The sequence below is a fragment of the Octopus bimaculoides genome, chromosome 15 (assembly GCF_046866305.1).
Source record: "Octopus bimaculoides isolate indiv1 chromosome 15, ASM4686630v1, whole genome shotgun sequence".
Classification (NCBI taxonomy): domain Eukaryota; kingdom Metazoa; phylum Mollusca; class Cephalopoda; order Octopoda; family Octopodidae; genus Octopus; species Octopus bimaculoides.
In genome coordinates, this window is record NC_142942.1 from 52932272 (window position 1) to 52949596 (window position 17325).

The window sequence follows — 17325 nt, forward strand, 5'->3', positions numbered from 1 at the left end:
CAACATAGTTTGCAAAAAAAAAAAAAGAATTCAAATAATATTCCAAGTGAAGAACTGTACAGACTGATTTCAAATCAAAGAATGGTTGTACATCACCAGCCTGCAGGAGAGAGAGAGAGGGTGAACATATGCACATTCAACATTAATGTGAGCAAGGAAAAAAACAAAAAGGCAATTTACTCCAGAGCACACAACATATAAGAATATGTACACATTTGAGAGAATATTCTGTGTTGTGTACACAGGTTAATGTGTTCACAGATTAATGTGTACACACACATACATACATTTGCATGAGTCAATAACTCATATATATATATTATATATATATACAGGTAAGCATGTTTGCATATGGCATATGTATATTAATGCGTGTGTGTGTGTATGTGTTTTAATGTGTGTGCTAAACAGCATATGCACCATTAGTCTGCAACTACACACAATCAAAGTTCTGTCTAAATGGAAACAACACAAGTGTGAAGATGTGTAATAGAAGCAGCAGATTTCACTGGTAAACAGGTCAGAAGACGTTTTTTGGTAACAACTTTCCCAAGAAGGTTCAAGTATCTGTTGGGACTAGTTTTTGGTGGGTGTTGGGAGATTGGGAGAGGGGGGGTCCAATGATGCCAAAGACATCCACAGCCAAGTAAAGAGAGATATGTTTTGCGTATGCACAAGCATGTTATGCGTATTTTGAATGTGTATGTGTGTAAATGACCAGTGTTTTTGTCTTGTTTTGCTTTTTCTTTTCTTTTTCCCCCCCCCCCCTTATTTGAGATGAAAGGATTCATCCAGGTCAGTGCCTCTGAACTGAAGTCTTATATTGCCTGTTATTAATTCCTTAGGAAAAGCAACGGAAATATATTTTACAAGAAATGCTGAATCGAAGGCTTCAATTATGTGGTTTGGAATCCTGTGACATTGTCTGTGAACGAGGAGGCATATCTAGTTTTCTCTCTTTGCTGGAGTGGTAGTCTTTACGATCATCACTTCGCCGTTTCCTGTCTTGATATGGCATGTGGCTGCAACAAGAGCAAAAACAAAGTATTAACAAATGGCATGAGAAAGAAACACAGAGACAGACAGATTTTCTGATTTTCAGCCAAAATTATAGTACCAAGCCAACCCTAAACAGGTGTCACAGAATGGTATTTTATAAGAGTCACAATATCTTGGTAAACCTTCTATGCATATCAACCATTTGACTGTATTCCACAGAAGATTGATCCCAAATATTCTCGGTACCTTTCATCATCATAGCAATAGCTGCAGCAGTAGCAGCAGCAGCAGCAGTAATTCATTCAGTACAAACATCTAGCAATGTGTGAAAGCCCAAACAATTGCACAAACTCTTTTACTTTCTGATTGAGAAAACCAACAACAAGCTATCAATCCTTTATCTTATCAAGCGCAAAACTTTAGGGTAGCCATGATCAATGTTGGCGTAATAAAAGATAGCTGTGTAGAGATTGTAGGTGCTGGAGTGAAGATGAGTAGGTGTATGTTGTATATAAGAGGAAACATTGAGGGGAAATCTCGGCCAGACTCCTCACAAACAAAGTACACACATACAAATTCTTGCAGATGGGTAACAGTGAAAGTGTGAGCAGAGTAGGAATGTTGTTGTCGGAGAAAAGTAACTGAAGAAGTCGAGATGTAATTTTGATAGGTTTGTATTTGTTTTGCTCGTAACTCACCTTTTATCACTGCGATCAGAGCTTCCCAAATGGTGATGTTTGAAGTCGGACCTGTGGTGGTACCTGAAATCTCCACTCCGATTGTGAGAGTCAAATCTGTTGTGGGAACTGTAGCCCGAATTACTGCCCTGGAATGGTGCGTGGTCACGGTCTCGCCGATCATGGTTGAATCTACAAACAGAAACATCAAAAGAGTGTTTTAGACGTCAAGCAGAACACCATTAACTTGTTTTGAGTGAAAAAACAATAAACGAAAAACAATGGGGTGGGGTGAGTATAATGGCTGACCAATACATAACTAGATAAGCTTTAATGGCTTTGATTCAAAGGTTCTCAACCCATTTTGGCCAAAGCCCCCTTTTGACGCTTGGAGTCACAAATGCCACTCAGAACTTTACAGACTGAGGACGCTGTATTGCAATCTAATCCAAAACAGACCAGCAATGATGATGATGATGATGATGGTGGTGACAAATTAGAACACACCAAGACGGACTGGACAATTCTGCAACCATAAATACTGACATGAATTTATGGAGCAAGTGTTTTCCTCATGCTCATACTATAACCAGCACCTGTGTTGATAAAATAATGTAGCTTCCATGTTTTTGAAGGCGCATGGATTGTAGCAGTTGTAATTCTCTGATCTCAAGCAGCTTTGAAGTTGTGTCTTCAAAGGACAGTGGAAGGAAGGGTGGCCATTTAAAGGAAAAGTGGCCATTTTCAAATATGATGGACATTCATAAGGAAGCAAGCATTTGTGTGACCAAAAGCAAATGCCATGCAGAACACAGATAAAGCAATGCACCATATTCGTAACAAAACATGAAGAACTCACATATTGAAAGATGGGGGAAAAAAGACATAATTAAATTGTGAGGGTGGAGTTAGAAACCCAGAAGTTAAAGAATACCAACCTGTGGTGGTGGTCACCCCCATGGTATCCTCGATACATGTCGGGCTGAGAATGTGACACTCTGTTGTAAGTACTTGAGCCACTGTCATACCTGTAATACGAACAGCATCAGAATGAAGTCACAAATCTAAAACAACTAAATAACTGAGCACGGGTTAAGAAGTTTACACCACAGACACATGGTTCCAAGGTCAATTCCTCTGCATGGCATCTTGGATTAAGTGTTTTCAGTCATAGCCTCAGGTTGGAAGTTAGAATTATGTAAATGAAATTTGAGTTTTGAGTCAGTTGTTCTGAGTTCTAATCACAGTCATGACTATTCTCTATTCCTGAGTCAAAGACAATGGAACCACGTGTGTCTATATGCTTCGTTTACTATCGAGTACATAGTCATCACCTGTGAGTGATCTACCAAGTTACTTCTCTCCTAAAGGTGTCCAACAACAACTTAAACGCATACATACCTGTTTCTTTTCTGATCCCCAGTCCTCGATAAAGGACTAGAATGCTGCCATCTTTCTGGGTGTGGATTCATGTTGGATTGAAGAGAATCATGACGATTCGATTCTCTTCCAGAATTACCTAATAAATTACGGAATGATGTTGGATGGTTTATATTAGAATTGGAAGAACTATGCCATGGACCATTGCTGTGAGAGGATGTGCTGTGGAAAAAGATGGAAACACATTTATTTAGAGACAACATAGTTTGAACACTTTCAGCAACAAATTGGTGCTTATTATTTTCTTTAATCTTTTCACAGATTTCAGTTAATGGATTGCAGCCATGCTGAGACAATGCATATAAAAGTTTTCATCTAGAAGCCATTTTATTAGCCTCATACGAGACTAAAAGCAAAGTTGATTTGCCATAGAAGAATGTCACTAGGAATGAATTAAATAACACAAGGTATTTCCATTTTGTTCAGTTATCAGGTATGCTTATGTGGTAAGAAGTTTGCTTTCCAACTAAATGGTTCAGAGTTTAGTCCCTCTGTGTGGCACCTTGGATAAGTGTCTTCTACTATAGCCCTTTGCCGACCAAAAACCATGTGAATAGATTTGGTAGACGGGAACTGAAAAAAGCTTGTCGTGGGCATGTGTGTGTTTTTATGATTGTCGCACACCACTCCTTGACAACCAGTGTTGGTATGTTGGTACGTCACCATAACTTAGTAGTTCAACAAAAAGGAAACTGATATTTGGTGTGTCAATGGATAGCAGAAATTCATCAAAGAATTGACTATATATATATATATATATATATACATACAGACATGTATGTGTTTGTGAGGGAAAGAGAGAGAGTGAAAGAGCAACAGTGTTCGTAGCCTACCTGTCTCGGCTTTTGTCACCCCAGTGATCAGAACCATGGGCCCGTTTGCTACCATCTTTCCGCTCGTTTTGAACATGTGGCCGTTTTGCAATTTTGTAGTTAGATAATTGCTTGTTTTCTGGAAACTTGGGTTTCTAAACATTAAAAAACGAAAAGAGGATACATAAGACTGCATACATAAACATCATCATCTACACAAATTAGGTACTGTATGTGTATGTAATGCATATTATATGTATGGGTCAGATGAAGTTGTTTAAGGCAGATTTTCTACAACCAGATGCCCTTCTTGTCACCAGCTCTCATCTGTTTCCAAGCAAGGTAGTATTTCCCCATAGAGAAATGACACTGCTTGTATGACAGTGATACTCTTTTACAACAGTAATGTGATGTCAAGACAAGGAGAGACCAACACACACACACACACATATATATATAATCATCATCATCGTTTAACGTCCGTTTTCCATGATGGCATGGGTTGGACGGTTCAACAGCCATGTGGTTGGTTTGAATGTAAAATGGGCAAAATATTTCACGTTAATATATATTCTTTTCTACTCTAGGCACAAGGTCCGAAATTTTGGAGGAGAGTCGATTAGATCGACCTCAGTATGCAACTGGTACTTAATTTATCGATCCCGAGAGGATGAAAGGCAAAGTTGACTTCGGCAGAATTTGAACTCAGAACATAAAGACAGACGAAATACCACTCAGCATTTTGCCCAGCATGCTAACGTTTCTGCCACCTTAATTTATATCCCAAACACTAACTTGATCAGGATACGATTACTTCACTAAATTCTTCAGTATTTTCAAAATTACTTGAAATCAAAGCCAGTGTATTTTAACAGATGTTAAGTAAGAAAAAGGTGAAATGTGCCTGTTGTTGCTTTTTAATTTTTCAGTGTTGAATTATCGTTTATAAAGTTAAATATAAAAAAACTAACCTTCTCTTTTTGTTCTTGTTCCTCTTCTCTTTTCTTTACAGCAGTGCGATACAGTTTATACAGCTTTTTCGGAGAAGCTTCCGCAAACTCCGATACGAATATCCACAGATAACTGAAACAAAAGAAGTTTTACTAATTTCAATTTTGGTGTCTTTTGTAAACATTTTTGTTTTTAGTTTTGTTTCCATTCATCCCTTTCTCTCATCTCAGCAATCTCATATATTTTGATGACGGTGCCATTAAAACACATGTCTTCAGAGTCAATTGCTTGAGTGACACACTTCATTAAAAGTGAATAAAACATTCTACATGAACCAACTAGAAAACAACATGCTCGCTCAACCTGCTAGAAAGAGCAACCCAAAAAAAAAAAAAAAGAGAGGATATATTACATAATGTAGTCCTAGGTGTTCTACTTCTGAATAAAAGATGAGATGGTCACAGTTGGTAATTCATTGGTTATTGGCTGGCTCATTCAGGCCTGGAGCTATTTTCTATGTTGCCTATGTATTTGTATGTATATATATATATATATATGAGTGTGAATGACTAACAGATGTCCATGCATGTAAGTCTCTTTCTCTCTACTACACTGATGTTGTCCAACAGAAAGGTGTTGCTTAAAAGCTGATAGCAATATCATCACATGACGTGTTGCTATCAAAACACAAAGAGCCAGTTGCAGACCCCACAAGATATCACATCTGCTGCTCAAACAGTTCTGTCAATACACTGCCCTAAATTGTTACCCAAGGCCTTTGATTATCCCTGGTCTATAGAAGCCACTTTCCTAAGATGCTATGCAATAGAACTGAACCTAAAACCATGTGGTTAGGAAGCAAACTCCTTAACCATACAGTCATACCTGCACCTTCTCTACATTAGGACAAACTAAACTGTACTGCTACTGCATCAGAATAAAAGAAGTGTGGTTATCTTACTTGCGCCATTCTTTAATTCTCTCTGGATTATTGTATCCTGCAAGGCGGTCATGGATATGGTCACCAATCTTGAGGAGGCACTGACGGGTCTGATTCATGAGCTCTTTTTCAGATAGACTTTCGTCTGGGTTGCTCAGCTGCTTCAGAGATTTCTTCACTGGTCGCATCTTCTCCTTGCACTGGTTGAGAACAACATCAAAACAATTTATATATTATCAAGTGTAACAATCATACATATATACACATACAAACGTGTGTGTGTTAGAGAGTATACAGAGAGAGCGAGAGAGAGAGAAGGATAGTCTTTGATATTCCTTCATCTTATCACTTCATTTGTGAAAACAAATTGAGAAGATATATCTGTTAAAAAACATTCATCCAACTACTTAACCCTTTCGTTACCAACCCGGCCAAAACCAGTTCTGGCTCTGTAGTACAAATGTCTTGTTTTAATAAGCTTTTGCATTAAAATATACCACCAAACCTTAGTCTTAGTTGAATGATAACTAAGTTATTTTAGTAAATCTTTTGTTATATTTAAAATAAATTGAAAGAAACACAGAGCATCTCAAAATAAATACAGTAACGAAAGGGTTAAACAAAAAAGTATATATAAGCAACACATTCTCTAACAATTGTAATATATATTTTAATTCTCAAATGCCTTGCTAGAAATTAACTTCGTCACTTTTTGGTGAGTCAATGAGAGATGAGTAGAAAGGTTGTTCAACCTGCTTGAAATAGCAATCAAATCACCCTCAATTACAGCCTAACATCTTGAAAAGGGGGGAGTCACATTGGGTAATGGCATTCTAGATAGGCAATACCAGAGAAGACAAGATATTAATGCCTGGAATGCTTTTGAGCACAGATTTGCTCATTCAGAAATGACCTAGGGTTAAACAACAACGCTATAATACGGTCAAGGTGTGAAAAATACCATCCCAGTTCAATATGAATAATAATAAGACTGACCTCAGCAAACACATCAGGGGGTAAGTCAACGTCCATGTTATCTTTGGATATGGCAACAGGCTCAGAAGATGCAGTAAAATGCATAGGTCCATCATTGTTCTTTTTCTAAAAGAAATAGTTCAAAAGAAATTAATAATTTACTTCCACAATATTAAATATATTTTAAAATTAAACACAAATGGAAAAAAGCAAGTTGACAGCACAAGAGGCATCCAGCCATAAAAAGGGGACTGATTCATGAAAAAAAAACAAAGCAGGTTATTGGTCGGGCGTCAACTCAAGCACAACAGCTGTGACATGCCAGAGACTACTGACTGCATGGTCACAAGTTCAAACCCCTACAGCAGCCATTATGAGGAAACTTTGGGTCAGGCACTTGGCTCGGGTGACAACAGGTTTTAATTAACCTTTTAGTATTCAGATTACTTTGTCAAATGTAATGCTTATTGGTTCAAATCAATTTGAATTAATCATGCAGGATCATTTACCTTGGAGATTTTGATGATATGATTGCTTAGTTTTAAAATGACATTGTAGGGTAGGTGTGAGAGACCAGATTTGGCCAGTTTGAACATAAAACAAGGTAGAATATTTGGGCAGGATATGGTCAGTTTAAATGCTAAAGGGTTAATGTGGTTGAATGATTTACAATAAAAATTAAGGAAAATGAAGAAACAAAAATGAGTAAAAATGAGAAAAACTCACTTTTTCTTTTTTCTTTTTTTCTTTCTTCTCTTTTTTATCTTCCTTCTTCTCCTCTTCTGGCTTCTCTTCAGCCTTTTCTTCCTTCTCGTCCTTCTTTTTCTTCTTACCACTCTTCACACTCTCAGGGAAACTGTCATTGGTCTCTTCTTTGGCACTCATGTCACCAGTTTCATTGATTTCAGCAACAATTTCGGCAGACTTTGGTTTCTTTTTCCTCTGCTTTTTGACCTTGGGCGCCAGCTGAAAATTGAAACCAAAACCATACATGGTCATTACCATCATCATTTCACATCCACTTTTCCATGCTTGCATAGGTCCTTAGCCTGCCAAAAACCTTTTTAGTGGCATTATTAATGAAAACAGTAGGGTGGTGGTGAGCTGGCAGAAGGTTAGCATGCCAGGCTAAATACTTAGTGGTATTTTGCTGAGGTCAACGTTTCTTTGCACCCTTTCGGAGAAGATAAAATGAGTACCAGCTGATCAGTGGGGATCAATGTAATCAACTCACCCACTACCCCAAACCACTGGTCTTGTGCCAAAATTTGAAACCATTATTAATGAAAACAAGAGTGATGACAGTGTCAGACCACAAAAATTTTTTTTTTTTAATTAAAAAAAAAAAACATTGTAGTATTTTGGCAGGAGACTCAGTTTGAAACTCAAATTCTGCTGAAGTCAAGTTTGCTCTTCATGGATGTGCATGGCATAGTGGTTAGTGCATTAGACTCATGATCATAAGTTCGCAGTTTCAATTCCTGGATTAGGTGATGCATTGTGTTCTTGAGTAAAACACTTCATTTCACGTTACTCCAGTCTACTGAGCTGGCAAAAATGAGTTTGGACCACTGCAATGGACCAGTGTCTCGTCCAGGGGTGAAGATATACACCACAGAAACCAGGAAAGCATCCCTATCAGGCTAGAAGATTCAGGAAAGAGCTTCATCCATTTTATCTTAATTTTACTCTTTAGCCTATCAGGATTATAATCAAGTACTAAGGGGGGGGGGGGGGTCAATCTAATCAATGACACATTTGTGGCAACGTTAGAAATCCTTATTAATAAACTTCATGACAAGAAAATTGTTAAATCTGCAGCCTCTATGTAGTCAATCATCCTGCAAGAAACATTTCCCTTGATTAAATCCTACCAAGTTATTGGATAACATAGCCTTAGAGTCTTAGGTGTACTTCCTGAAATGAAGGCAAGATGGTCATGACTAGAATGTCTCTGATTAATGGTCTTATCATTCAGAGCTCTCTTAAGGCCAAAAAAAAAAAAACCGACTACTATATATTAATAGTAGTTGTTGTTGCAACAACAACAGGAATAAATGTTGGAAGACTTACACTAATGGGAGCAGGTATCACTTCATTTTGCTTCTTCAGAAGTTTTAAAAGATAATCAGCTCTTGTTTGCAGGTGTTTACCTTGAGGCTTTTGGTCAGAATCAGGTAAAATCTGTAAAATTTCATTTCAAATAAAATTCAATATATGAGAGGAATAAAAATAAATAAAAATTTCATGCATAAAAAATATATCACACTTTGAACCATCACCATTTAATGTCTACTTTTTACATGCTTGCATGGTTCACACAGAATTTGCTGTGACAGATGTTTTTGTGTGGCTGGATGTCCTTTCTGTTGCCAACCCTCGCCTGTTTCCAAGTAAGGTGACTAGAAGACAATGCACAACATCACTCGTATGGCTTTAAAGCAAGCTTCTTAACCACACAGCCACGTCTGTATGAATTTTTAAATTATTAAATTAAATGGAATAAAAGAACAAAGTTTTAAGGGAGAGAGAGAGATTTGAAAACGTACCTTATCACGTAAATTAAGCTCTGGATCCATTTTGATATCTTCCCAACTTCCAACACCATATTCATAAATGCCAACAAGTAGATTTATGTCATCTTCGATTTCCCACACACAGTCCCAGTGAACTAATTTCACACGACCATTTATTTCATAACTGAAATGACAAAAACAACCATTATTATTATCATTTATATACAAACACACACACACTCATTGTGTGTGTGTGTGTGTGTGTGTGTGTGTGTGTAAACATAGATATAATACACACACACGAATGTGCGTTTATTATATCTATGCTTAAACAAGTGCACCTAAAAAAAGAAAGATATTACCAAGAACAGAATTCAATCTATCAATTCTAAGAAATAGATACACCAAAACTTTGTCCTATTTTGTTATCAGATGCAGAATTTAGATAAACACACACACACATACACATATGTGTGTGTGTTATCTATTTCTATTGTAATGTGTGTTAAATTAATAAGCAAAGTGAACAAAGTACGAGAGCGGGGGTGAGGGTAAACCAAAGTATTTCTTTTCCATGAAGTACCACCTAAAAAGTAGGTGGAATCCCTACCATCTTCCCAATTTCATAGAATTTCTCATAATTATTTCAAAGGGATAAAAGGAAATTATGTAGCCACAAAACAAACCCATCATAATAACATTTGCCAATGTAGTAAACTTTATGGGTTAACAGGATATTGTTGGTGAGGTGCAGGCCACCCTTAATCAAATAGACCCCCAATCAAAGGAATTCCAACAGTCACCATCATGCTTTAATAATCCAATGTGGGGTGGGGCATGAGGAAGACTTGACTGCAGCTTCTAGCAGGTTCAGTGACCACTTTCTGTTTTTAGTGTGCGAGACAGAGTACAAGGCAACAAAACCAAATAGTTAGGAAATACATTTTGCAACCATTAGAGCTCTGTTCAAATTCCACTGAACAGCACCCTGAACAAGGGGCTTCTACCAAATCCTCAATTCAAGCCGAGCCTTGCAAATGAAACTGAGCAGGCAGAAACTGTAAGGAAGCCCATTAGATGGTATATGCCAGGATTTTAAAGGTCCAGCCTTGCCCAATACACTGTCATCATCATCATATCATCATTTAACATCCATCTTCCATGCTGGTATGGGTTAGACGGTTTGACAGGAGCTGGCCGCGTGCACGTGCATGCGTGCTAGTCCTACTTGAGGACTAACTCAAGAGTGTGTGCAATATCAGGCCACTTACATTTAAATTTGTCAACTCTTTTCCCACTGACACACACAATCTCTAGTACACTCATATGCTAGTTTTAAAGAGTCCCCCCCCCCCTCACACACACACACAGACACTTTTTTTTTTTGATTCGTAAGAAACACTCTCTGATGGACTGAATGATATACAATTAAGAAAAGACGAAATAGAAACGAAACAATGTGAATCGACTTACGTCTTTTTCCCATCTTTTATTTTCAGACATGAAGACAAAGGTTCCAACTCTTGTTGTATTTTTAAAACTGCTTGGGCATTAACTGTGACTGCAGACAATTTGAAGGAAGGACCTCGATGTGTCCGTTTTCCAGCTGTTACAGAAAGGAAAATAAAAATGAATTGTCTAAATATTTAAGATATGGTTAACAAGACTGTAATTTCAGGCTATTAACTTCATCGTTAGAATATATCTTTACTACTACATTGTGCTTTCATTCGTTTGTATTCTGATAGTCATCAGGTGTCATTCCCGATTAATACTTGCTGATAACCTAATCAATAAACGGTTCAGTATGGCTGCCATCACTGAAAGTTATATTATATATGACCTAAAATCGCAAAAATAATATCTCGATGGAATAGTGGACAGATATAACTTACAACTGCCATATATTTAGAGATCACTCAAAATATGGTGAGTGAAGTATATTATTGATCAAAGCTTATAAGGTGGTGAGCTGGTAGAATCATTAAAACATGGGACAAAATGTTTAGTGGCAGCTTTACGTTCTGAGTTCAAATTCCACCATGGTCAACTTGGCTGTTTGTCATTCTTTCAGGGCAAATAAAATAAATACAAGTTAAGTACTGGAGCCAATGTCATTAACTTAACCCTGTTCCCTTAAAACTGATGGCTTACAGCTAAGATTTAAAACTATTCATCAGAGCCAGTCTTACTTTGGGCCCTCAGTATCTAATGAAAACATCAGAATGCCATCTTGACACATAGTGTGTCTTGAACATTGTTATATCTGCTGAAGGCTGACCCTCTCCAGGTTTGGACACAGCTAAATTCTTCCAGGAAGACTGAAAGACAGGAGAAGAATCGACCATAGAATAGGATTGGTATTTTACTCACTGACTGCCAAAAGGAAGAAAGGTAAAAGTTGACGTTGGCAGTACTTGAACTCAGAGCAGAGAGCTAGATCAGTTATTACAAGGCAATCTACCCAACACTCTAAAGATTTGGTTAATTTGCTCCCTGACTAACAAATCAATGAAACTAGTTTTCAGTGATTTAGGCTTTACTTGACACATATACCATAAAGAAAAAATAAATCTGGACTGGAAATCAACATAGCCAGATATACAACAGGAAGTTGTGAATAACTTCAAAACTCAATAAATTACACCAAAAAAAAAAAAAAAAGTGGGGAGAAACAGTTTCAGGATTTATCTCATTTGGAAACTGACCTTCATAATTCGGATCCTCTTCCAATCTTTCCTTGTGTTCAGTCATAGCATTTTCACATCGTCCTTTTAGTAACTCAGCAAGCCGTTTCAAATCAGTTTCAGATTTTTCTTGTAATTCAGCATCTCGAGATATAGCGTCCAGTCTGAAATTTATAATAAATTTACATATGACCATGTTTGTCAACAAGCAAAAAAAAAAAAAAAAACCCAGCAGTAAGTTATTTTACTAAATTCTTTGTTATATTTAAAATTAATTCAAAGAAACACAGAACATCTCAAAACAAATACAGTAACGAAAGGGTTAACATTCAGATTGCTCTGTTTAATGTAAAAGCATAGTTATTCACAGTTTTGAATTAATCATGCATTTATTTCATAGTTGTGAGACTTCAAAAATGCACTTGTTTGTTTTTAGAATGACATAGTAGGGTAGGTGTGAGGGGCCAGAATTGGTTCATTTGAATATTAAACAAGCAGAATATTTAGGTTGGATACGGTCAATTTAAATGCCAAAAGAGTTAATGTCATTCGATGTAGTTTATTCCTAAAAACTAGTGTACTGCTAGAATGTGTTTTATCACAGGTTTTCTAGAACAGGAGTTGACTCATACAAACTGGCAGAAGTAGAGAAGTAGAAAAGTTTGAACACAGAATTATATGGTTAGAAGTTCGTCCCTTTGACCTCATTACCATTTTATCTTCTATAATAACAACAACAACAACAACAGTCACCTGTTAATAGCATCGGGAATCTTCTTGTAACTTTTGACAAATCTACGAACTTCAGCATCAGTGAAACCCTTGATAGTATCCCTGTTCACAGTTCTTGGTCGACCCCTTTTACGAGGTTTGTCATCATCATCTTCTTCAGAACTTTCAGAGTCATCTCTATCTTTCTCTTTCTTCCGTCCTTTCTTTTCTTCATCAGAATCCATTTGAATCTGTTCAATGTTAATTGGGAATAAAATAAAACCTTTGTTTAGTGATCTGAGCAACTTATAAGTAATGTAAGATGCACATGTGCGCACACACATAATTTACTACTACGCATAATTGGCAATACAGGAAGGCACACATTGCACTGTCTTCTGCTATAGACTTAAGCCGTGGACATTGCTTAGAGAGTCCATAATATATAATAACATTCTAGCCTGGAAGTTGATCACAGGAACTGGCGAATTTTTATGAAGGAGGCTTTCGCTTCCAAAGTTATCTCAGGACTGTCTCTCTAGGTAGACCTGGTATTGATGATAGCCAAAAAGCCAGAAATTAATTTATTGGTCAACTTGAGGACACCACTAGATCACAGATGGTGTTTCAACCCCTTTTGCCTAAAGTGAGAATTTTCTTCATGGCAAACTGCAGTGAAAAATGGCCTTTAGAAGGTCAAATATGTCACAAATATATCTGAACTGATTTTAAAAGTTTGATTAATACATATCTACATAAATAGATATGCAAAAAAGTTAACTGAATATATATACTTCATAAACATCCACATTAATCTTATCAAAAACAAAATAGCAAAAATGTATTACAATGATTGTCTAAAGATTTCATCCAAATTCCAATTAATGATGTTTTTAAAATAATTTTTATAAAAGTTGAGAGTAAATCCATCCTCCTGTACCTGATGTATAGATTTTCTGATTCGAGGAGGTAAATTGAGCTCTAACATATGCTTTTTCGTCTCCTCCTCTTCAACCCTTTGTCGGTCATCTTCAGGTATAATAGACTCCCAGTCTCTACCTAAAACGGAAGAAAAAGTAGGTTTTAAAAATACAACAAATCTAGGTGAAATGACAAATTGTTTTCTTTTTGAAACTATTTTTACAATTACTTTCTTCATTTTGACATTGGTAAAATAGTTTCTGACAAAAAGTTGAAATTAACAATTATAGAAAGCTTTACAACAGGTTGAATGATAATTGTAAAAACCTTATGCAAATTACGAAATATAAATGAAGGAAAATAATTAAAGGTTCAGGGATTGTGGCAATTTGCTGTACTTGAGAAAATACATCAAGTTAAATAAAATCACAGTCATCCATACATACAGGCTTGTCCTTTACAGGTGCCAGTGCCATATAAAATGCACTTGTGCCAGTGCTGCATAAACGCACCCATGCCTGTGGAAAGTAAAAAGCACCCGGTAAATCGGTTGATGTCAGGAAGGGCATCCAGCCATAGAAATCATGCCACAACAGACAATCGGAGTGTGGACAGCTCCCCAGCTAACCAGCTCCAGTCAAACCATCCAACCCATGCCAGCATGGGAAACGGACATTAACCCTTTAGCATTCAGATTTCTAAATCAAATGTATTTATTCGTATGGTTTTGAATTAATCACAGTGGCCTAAAATGTTTTTATGTGTAACAGCAGGACAACACTGGAAGGATCAATGGTACAAATCCAACCCCGGCTGGAGTTAAACCCAAGAAGGACATGTGAAATAACACAGTCTAAGATAAACTATACCTAAAAGGACAGAATGGTCATGCTATCAGTCACTAGAGATCCAAGGCTGACCTGGAGATAAAACATCAATAACAACTTACCAATAGCTGGTTTTATTGGTTCATCTTCTTCCAAATTATCAAAGCTTACAACCTACAAAAAAGATGTATATAAATATATATATTTATATGTATATATATATATGTGCATGTACATAAGCATATCTATGTGTATGTGCACATATATATATATCTTAGGTGTATCAGCAGTCTACAGGTTCATTAAGCTTGCACCTACTCCAGTTTCCATGGCATATAAGCAATGGAGACTACAATATTACACCCTAAACAGACACTAGGTTGTCACAGAGTTGATCTCCTTGCCCCCAATTTCAGCTGAGTGGACAGAAACAACACAAAACGAAGTATTTTGCTCAAGAACACATCAGTCTGAGAAATAAAACCACACACTTGAGATTGGGAGTACCAACAGCCTAACCACTGGGCCATACAACTTTTCAAGCACACTCACACGCACAATATAAAATATTTGACTTTATCATTCCACCCGGAGTACATTTCATTGGAATAGAAACAAAATGAAAAAAAGGGGATCATTCTTACTAATTTCAGATCAAAATCCATAAAACTATACAAACTTTCTGTACAGATAGTGGAAAGGGAAAATATTCTATTCTGTACGTTGATTGGTATTGATTGGTTTTTAATTTAACCAGCTACAACAGTAATTAACAAATACTTGTGGGGCCCCAGTACACACACACAACAATGATATGCACAATATTCATCTACAGATATTTTTTGCAGTATTCAGCCAAATATTCAGTTATATAAACAATTCCTATAACATTTGGTTCAACAGATTACTTCTACAACAGTCAACCAAACATATTATTTCCACAACATCAAGTCACATACGAATCCCAAAATCAAAAAGATTTCATGAGAAAGGTAAATGTAAAAACCGCTACACTCCATAATTACGAAGCTGGTAAGTTGGCAGCTTAGGGCCAACAGGTGTTAATCAAAAAGTCACTTACTTTGAACTGTGAAAGAAGTTCATCACCGGCACTTGAGGTATCAGTATCTCTCGTTTCAGCACTCTGGAGAATGTGATCAATGTCGACCTAATAAATAGATGATCAATAATTAGTAATCCAGTCACAACAACCCATTAAGATTGCCATAGCAATGACTGATATTGTACATGTGCAATCCTTCCTCTTGCTCCTCAAATCCCTAATGCATTCTCTCCACCTGACATCAAAATCTGTGAATATTTGAGTCAACAGGACACTACACAAGCAGCTGAGGGCAATGATTAGTGTGTGGTCTTGCCTCTGGTGCTAAAATTTGACCATAACCAAAATATTTAACACTTTAACAGTTTGTTCATATAGCAGTAAATAGTAAATATTACAGGATGAAAAATTTCACTCCTGTTAACTGTAGAAGTACTGTAAATTTGATAAAAATATGTAATTGGTTTGTAATGTTTGGGTTAAGTCTTCCTTAGTACTTCATATTGTCGTCGTCATGGCACTCCGTCGGTTATGACGAGGGTTTCAGTCGATCCGATCAACGGAGCAGCCTGCTCATGAAATTGATGTGCAAGTGGCTGAGCACTCCACAGACACGTGTACCCTTAACATAGTTCTTGGGGAGATTCAGTTTGACAAGGCTGACCCTTTGAAATACAGGTACAACAGAAACAGGAAGAAAGAATGAGAAAAAGTTGGGGTGAAAAAGTGAGAGAAAGTTGTGGTGAGAGAGTACAGTAGGGTTCACCACCACCCCATGTCGGAGCCTCATGGAGCTTTAGGTGTTTTCTCTCAATAAACACTCACAACACCCAGTCTGGGAATCAAAACTGCGAGTCCGCTGCCCTAACCACTGGGCCATTGCGCCTCCACAGTACTTCATATGCAATAGAGCTAATGAAAATGAAGGATTACTGTCTAGTCAAGTCAATCATCACCACCACTTAGTGGAGTTGAGAATGAATGAACTGAATAATGTAGTCTACTTTCACTTTCACTAAATATAAGGTACAATGGTTGTGAGATTAAGCAGTTAGGGTTACTGACCACAGTCTCATGAAATCAAACTACAGAGCATTATAAAAATATCATTTGGTTCTGATTAACATTTTGATGGTACTAAAAATTGAGGGCATATGAAGAAAGCGGCTATTAATTAATTAATTAATTAATTATAAGTGTTCAAAGAGTTACTTACTTGAGGTTCATCTTCCTCTTCTTCATCTTCACCAAAGAGATCTTCAGCACCAAATTTCAGAATGGCAGCCAATTCCTCTTTATTAAACGGAGTATTATTACTGAAAATTACGTATTAAATATAAAATTTTTTAAAAATGACAACATTTAAAAATTTTGTAGCAATGAAAAAAAAGAACACACTGATCATAACAAACTGAGAAAGGCATTACAGGAAATATATATAGACGACTATATATGGTTAATTCATTGCCAACTAAACATCATGAGCCATTTTGTGCATTGCTCTACTCGTTCTGCTGCCTATAACAACCAAATAAGCAAAAAAAGACTAAAAACCAACCTTGAGGGCACATTTCCTCGGCTCAACACAGTACGGCCTGTTGTGTCCATGCTTTGAATGATTAAGTGATCCAACACCATTTTCTTCTTCGCTCGTTCCACAATGTTTTCTTCAACACTGCCTTTCGTCACTAATCGGTAGACACTCACCTGAAATAACAAGTAGGAATTAAACAAACTCTTTGAAACTTCTTTAGTTTCTTCTTTAATTACTGCCAAAGACGGAACACTAAGACTACTCAGCCTATT

General features: G+C 36.8%; 1 protein-coding gene across 8 annotated transcripts in view; it reads right to left on the bottom strand.

The window, feature by feature from the left end:
- Positions 1 to 635: 635 nt before the first annotated feature.
- Positions 636 to 17325, bottom strand: part of LOC106870781 (ATP-dependent chromatin remodeler CHD1) — a 63795-nt gene continuing 47105 nt past the window's right edge. For all 8 annotated transcript variants that reach the window (XM_089363863.1, XM_052973346.2, XM_052973345.2 and 5 more), the window contains 19 exons: positions 17078 to 17226; positions 16736 to 16835; positions 15538 to 15624; positions 14579 to 14630; positions 13649 to 13767; positions 12751 to 12959; positions 12019 to 12161; positions 10784 to 10916; positions 9344 to 9494; positions 8868 to 8978; positions 7521 to 7760; positions 6816 to 6920; positions 5841 to 6019; positions 4900 to 5011; positions 3950 to 4083; positions 3078 to 3278; positions 2615 to 2704; positions 1698 to 1868; positions 636 to 1022 (listed from right to left, as the gene is read on the bottom strand). In XM_089363863.1, coding sequence (XP_089219989.1) covers positions 893 to 1022; positions 1698 to 1868; positions 2615 to 2704; positions 3078 to 3278; positions 3950 to 4083; positions 4900 to 5011; positions 5841 to 6019; positions 6816 to 6920; positions 7521 to 7760; positions 8868 to 8978; positions 9344 to 9494; positions 10784 to 10916; positions 12019 to 12161; positions 12751 to 12959; positions 13649 to 13767; positions 14579 to 14630; positions 15538 to 15624; positions 16736 to 16835; positions 17078 to 17226 — 2616 coding nt within the window. In that variant the 3' untranslated portion in view covers positions 636 to 892. The remainder of the gene's footprint in view (positions 1023 to 1697; positions 1869 to 2614; positions 2705 to 3077; positions 3279 to 3949; positions 4084 to 4899; positions 5012 to 5840; positions 6020 to 6815; positions 6921 to 7520; positions 7761 to 8867; positions 8979 to 9343; positions 9495 to 10783; positions 10917 to 12018; positions 12162 to 12750; positions 12960 to 13648; positions 13768 to 14578; positions 14631 to 15537; positions 15625 to 16735; positions 16836 to 17077; positions 17227 to 17325) is intronic.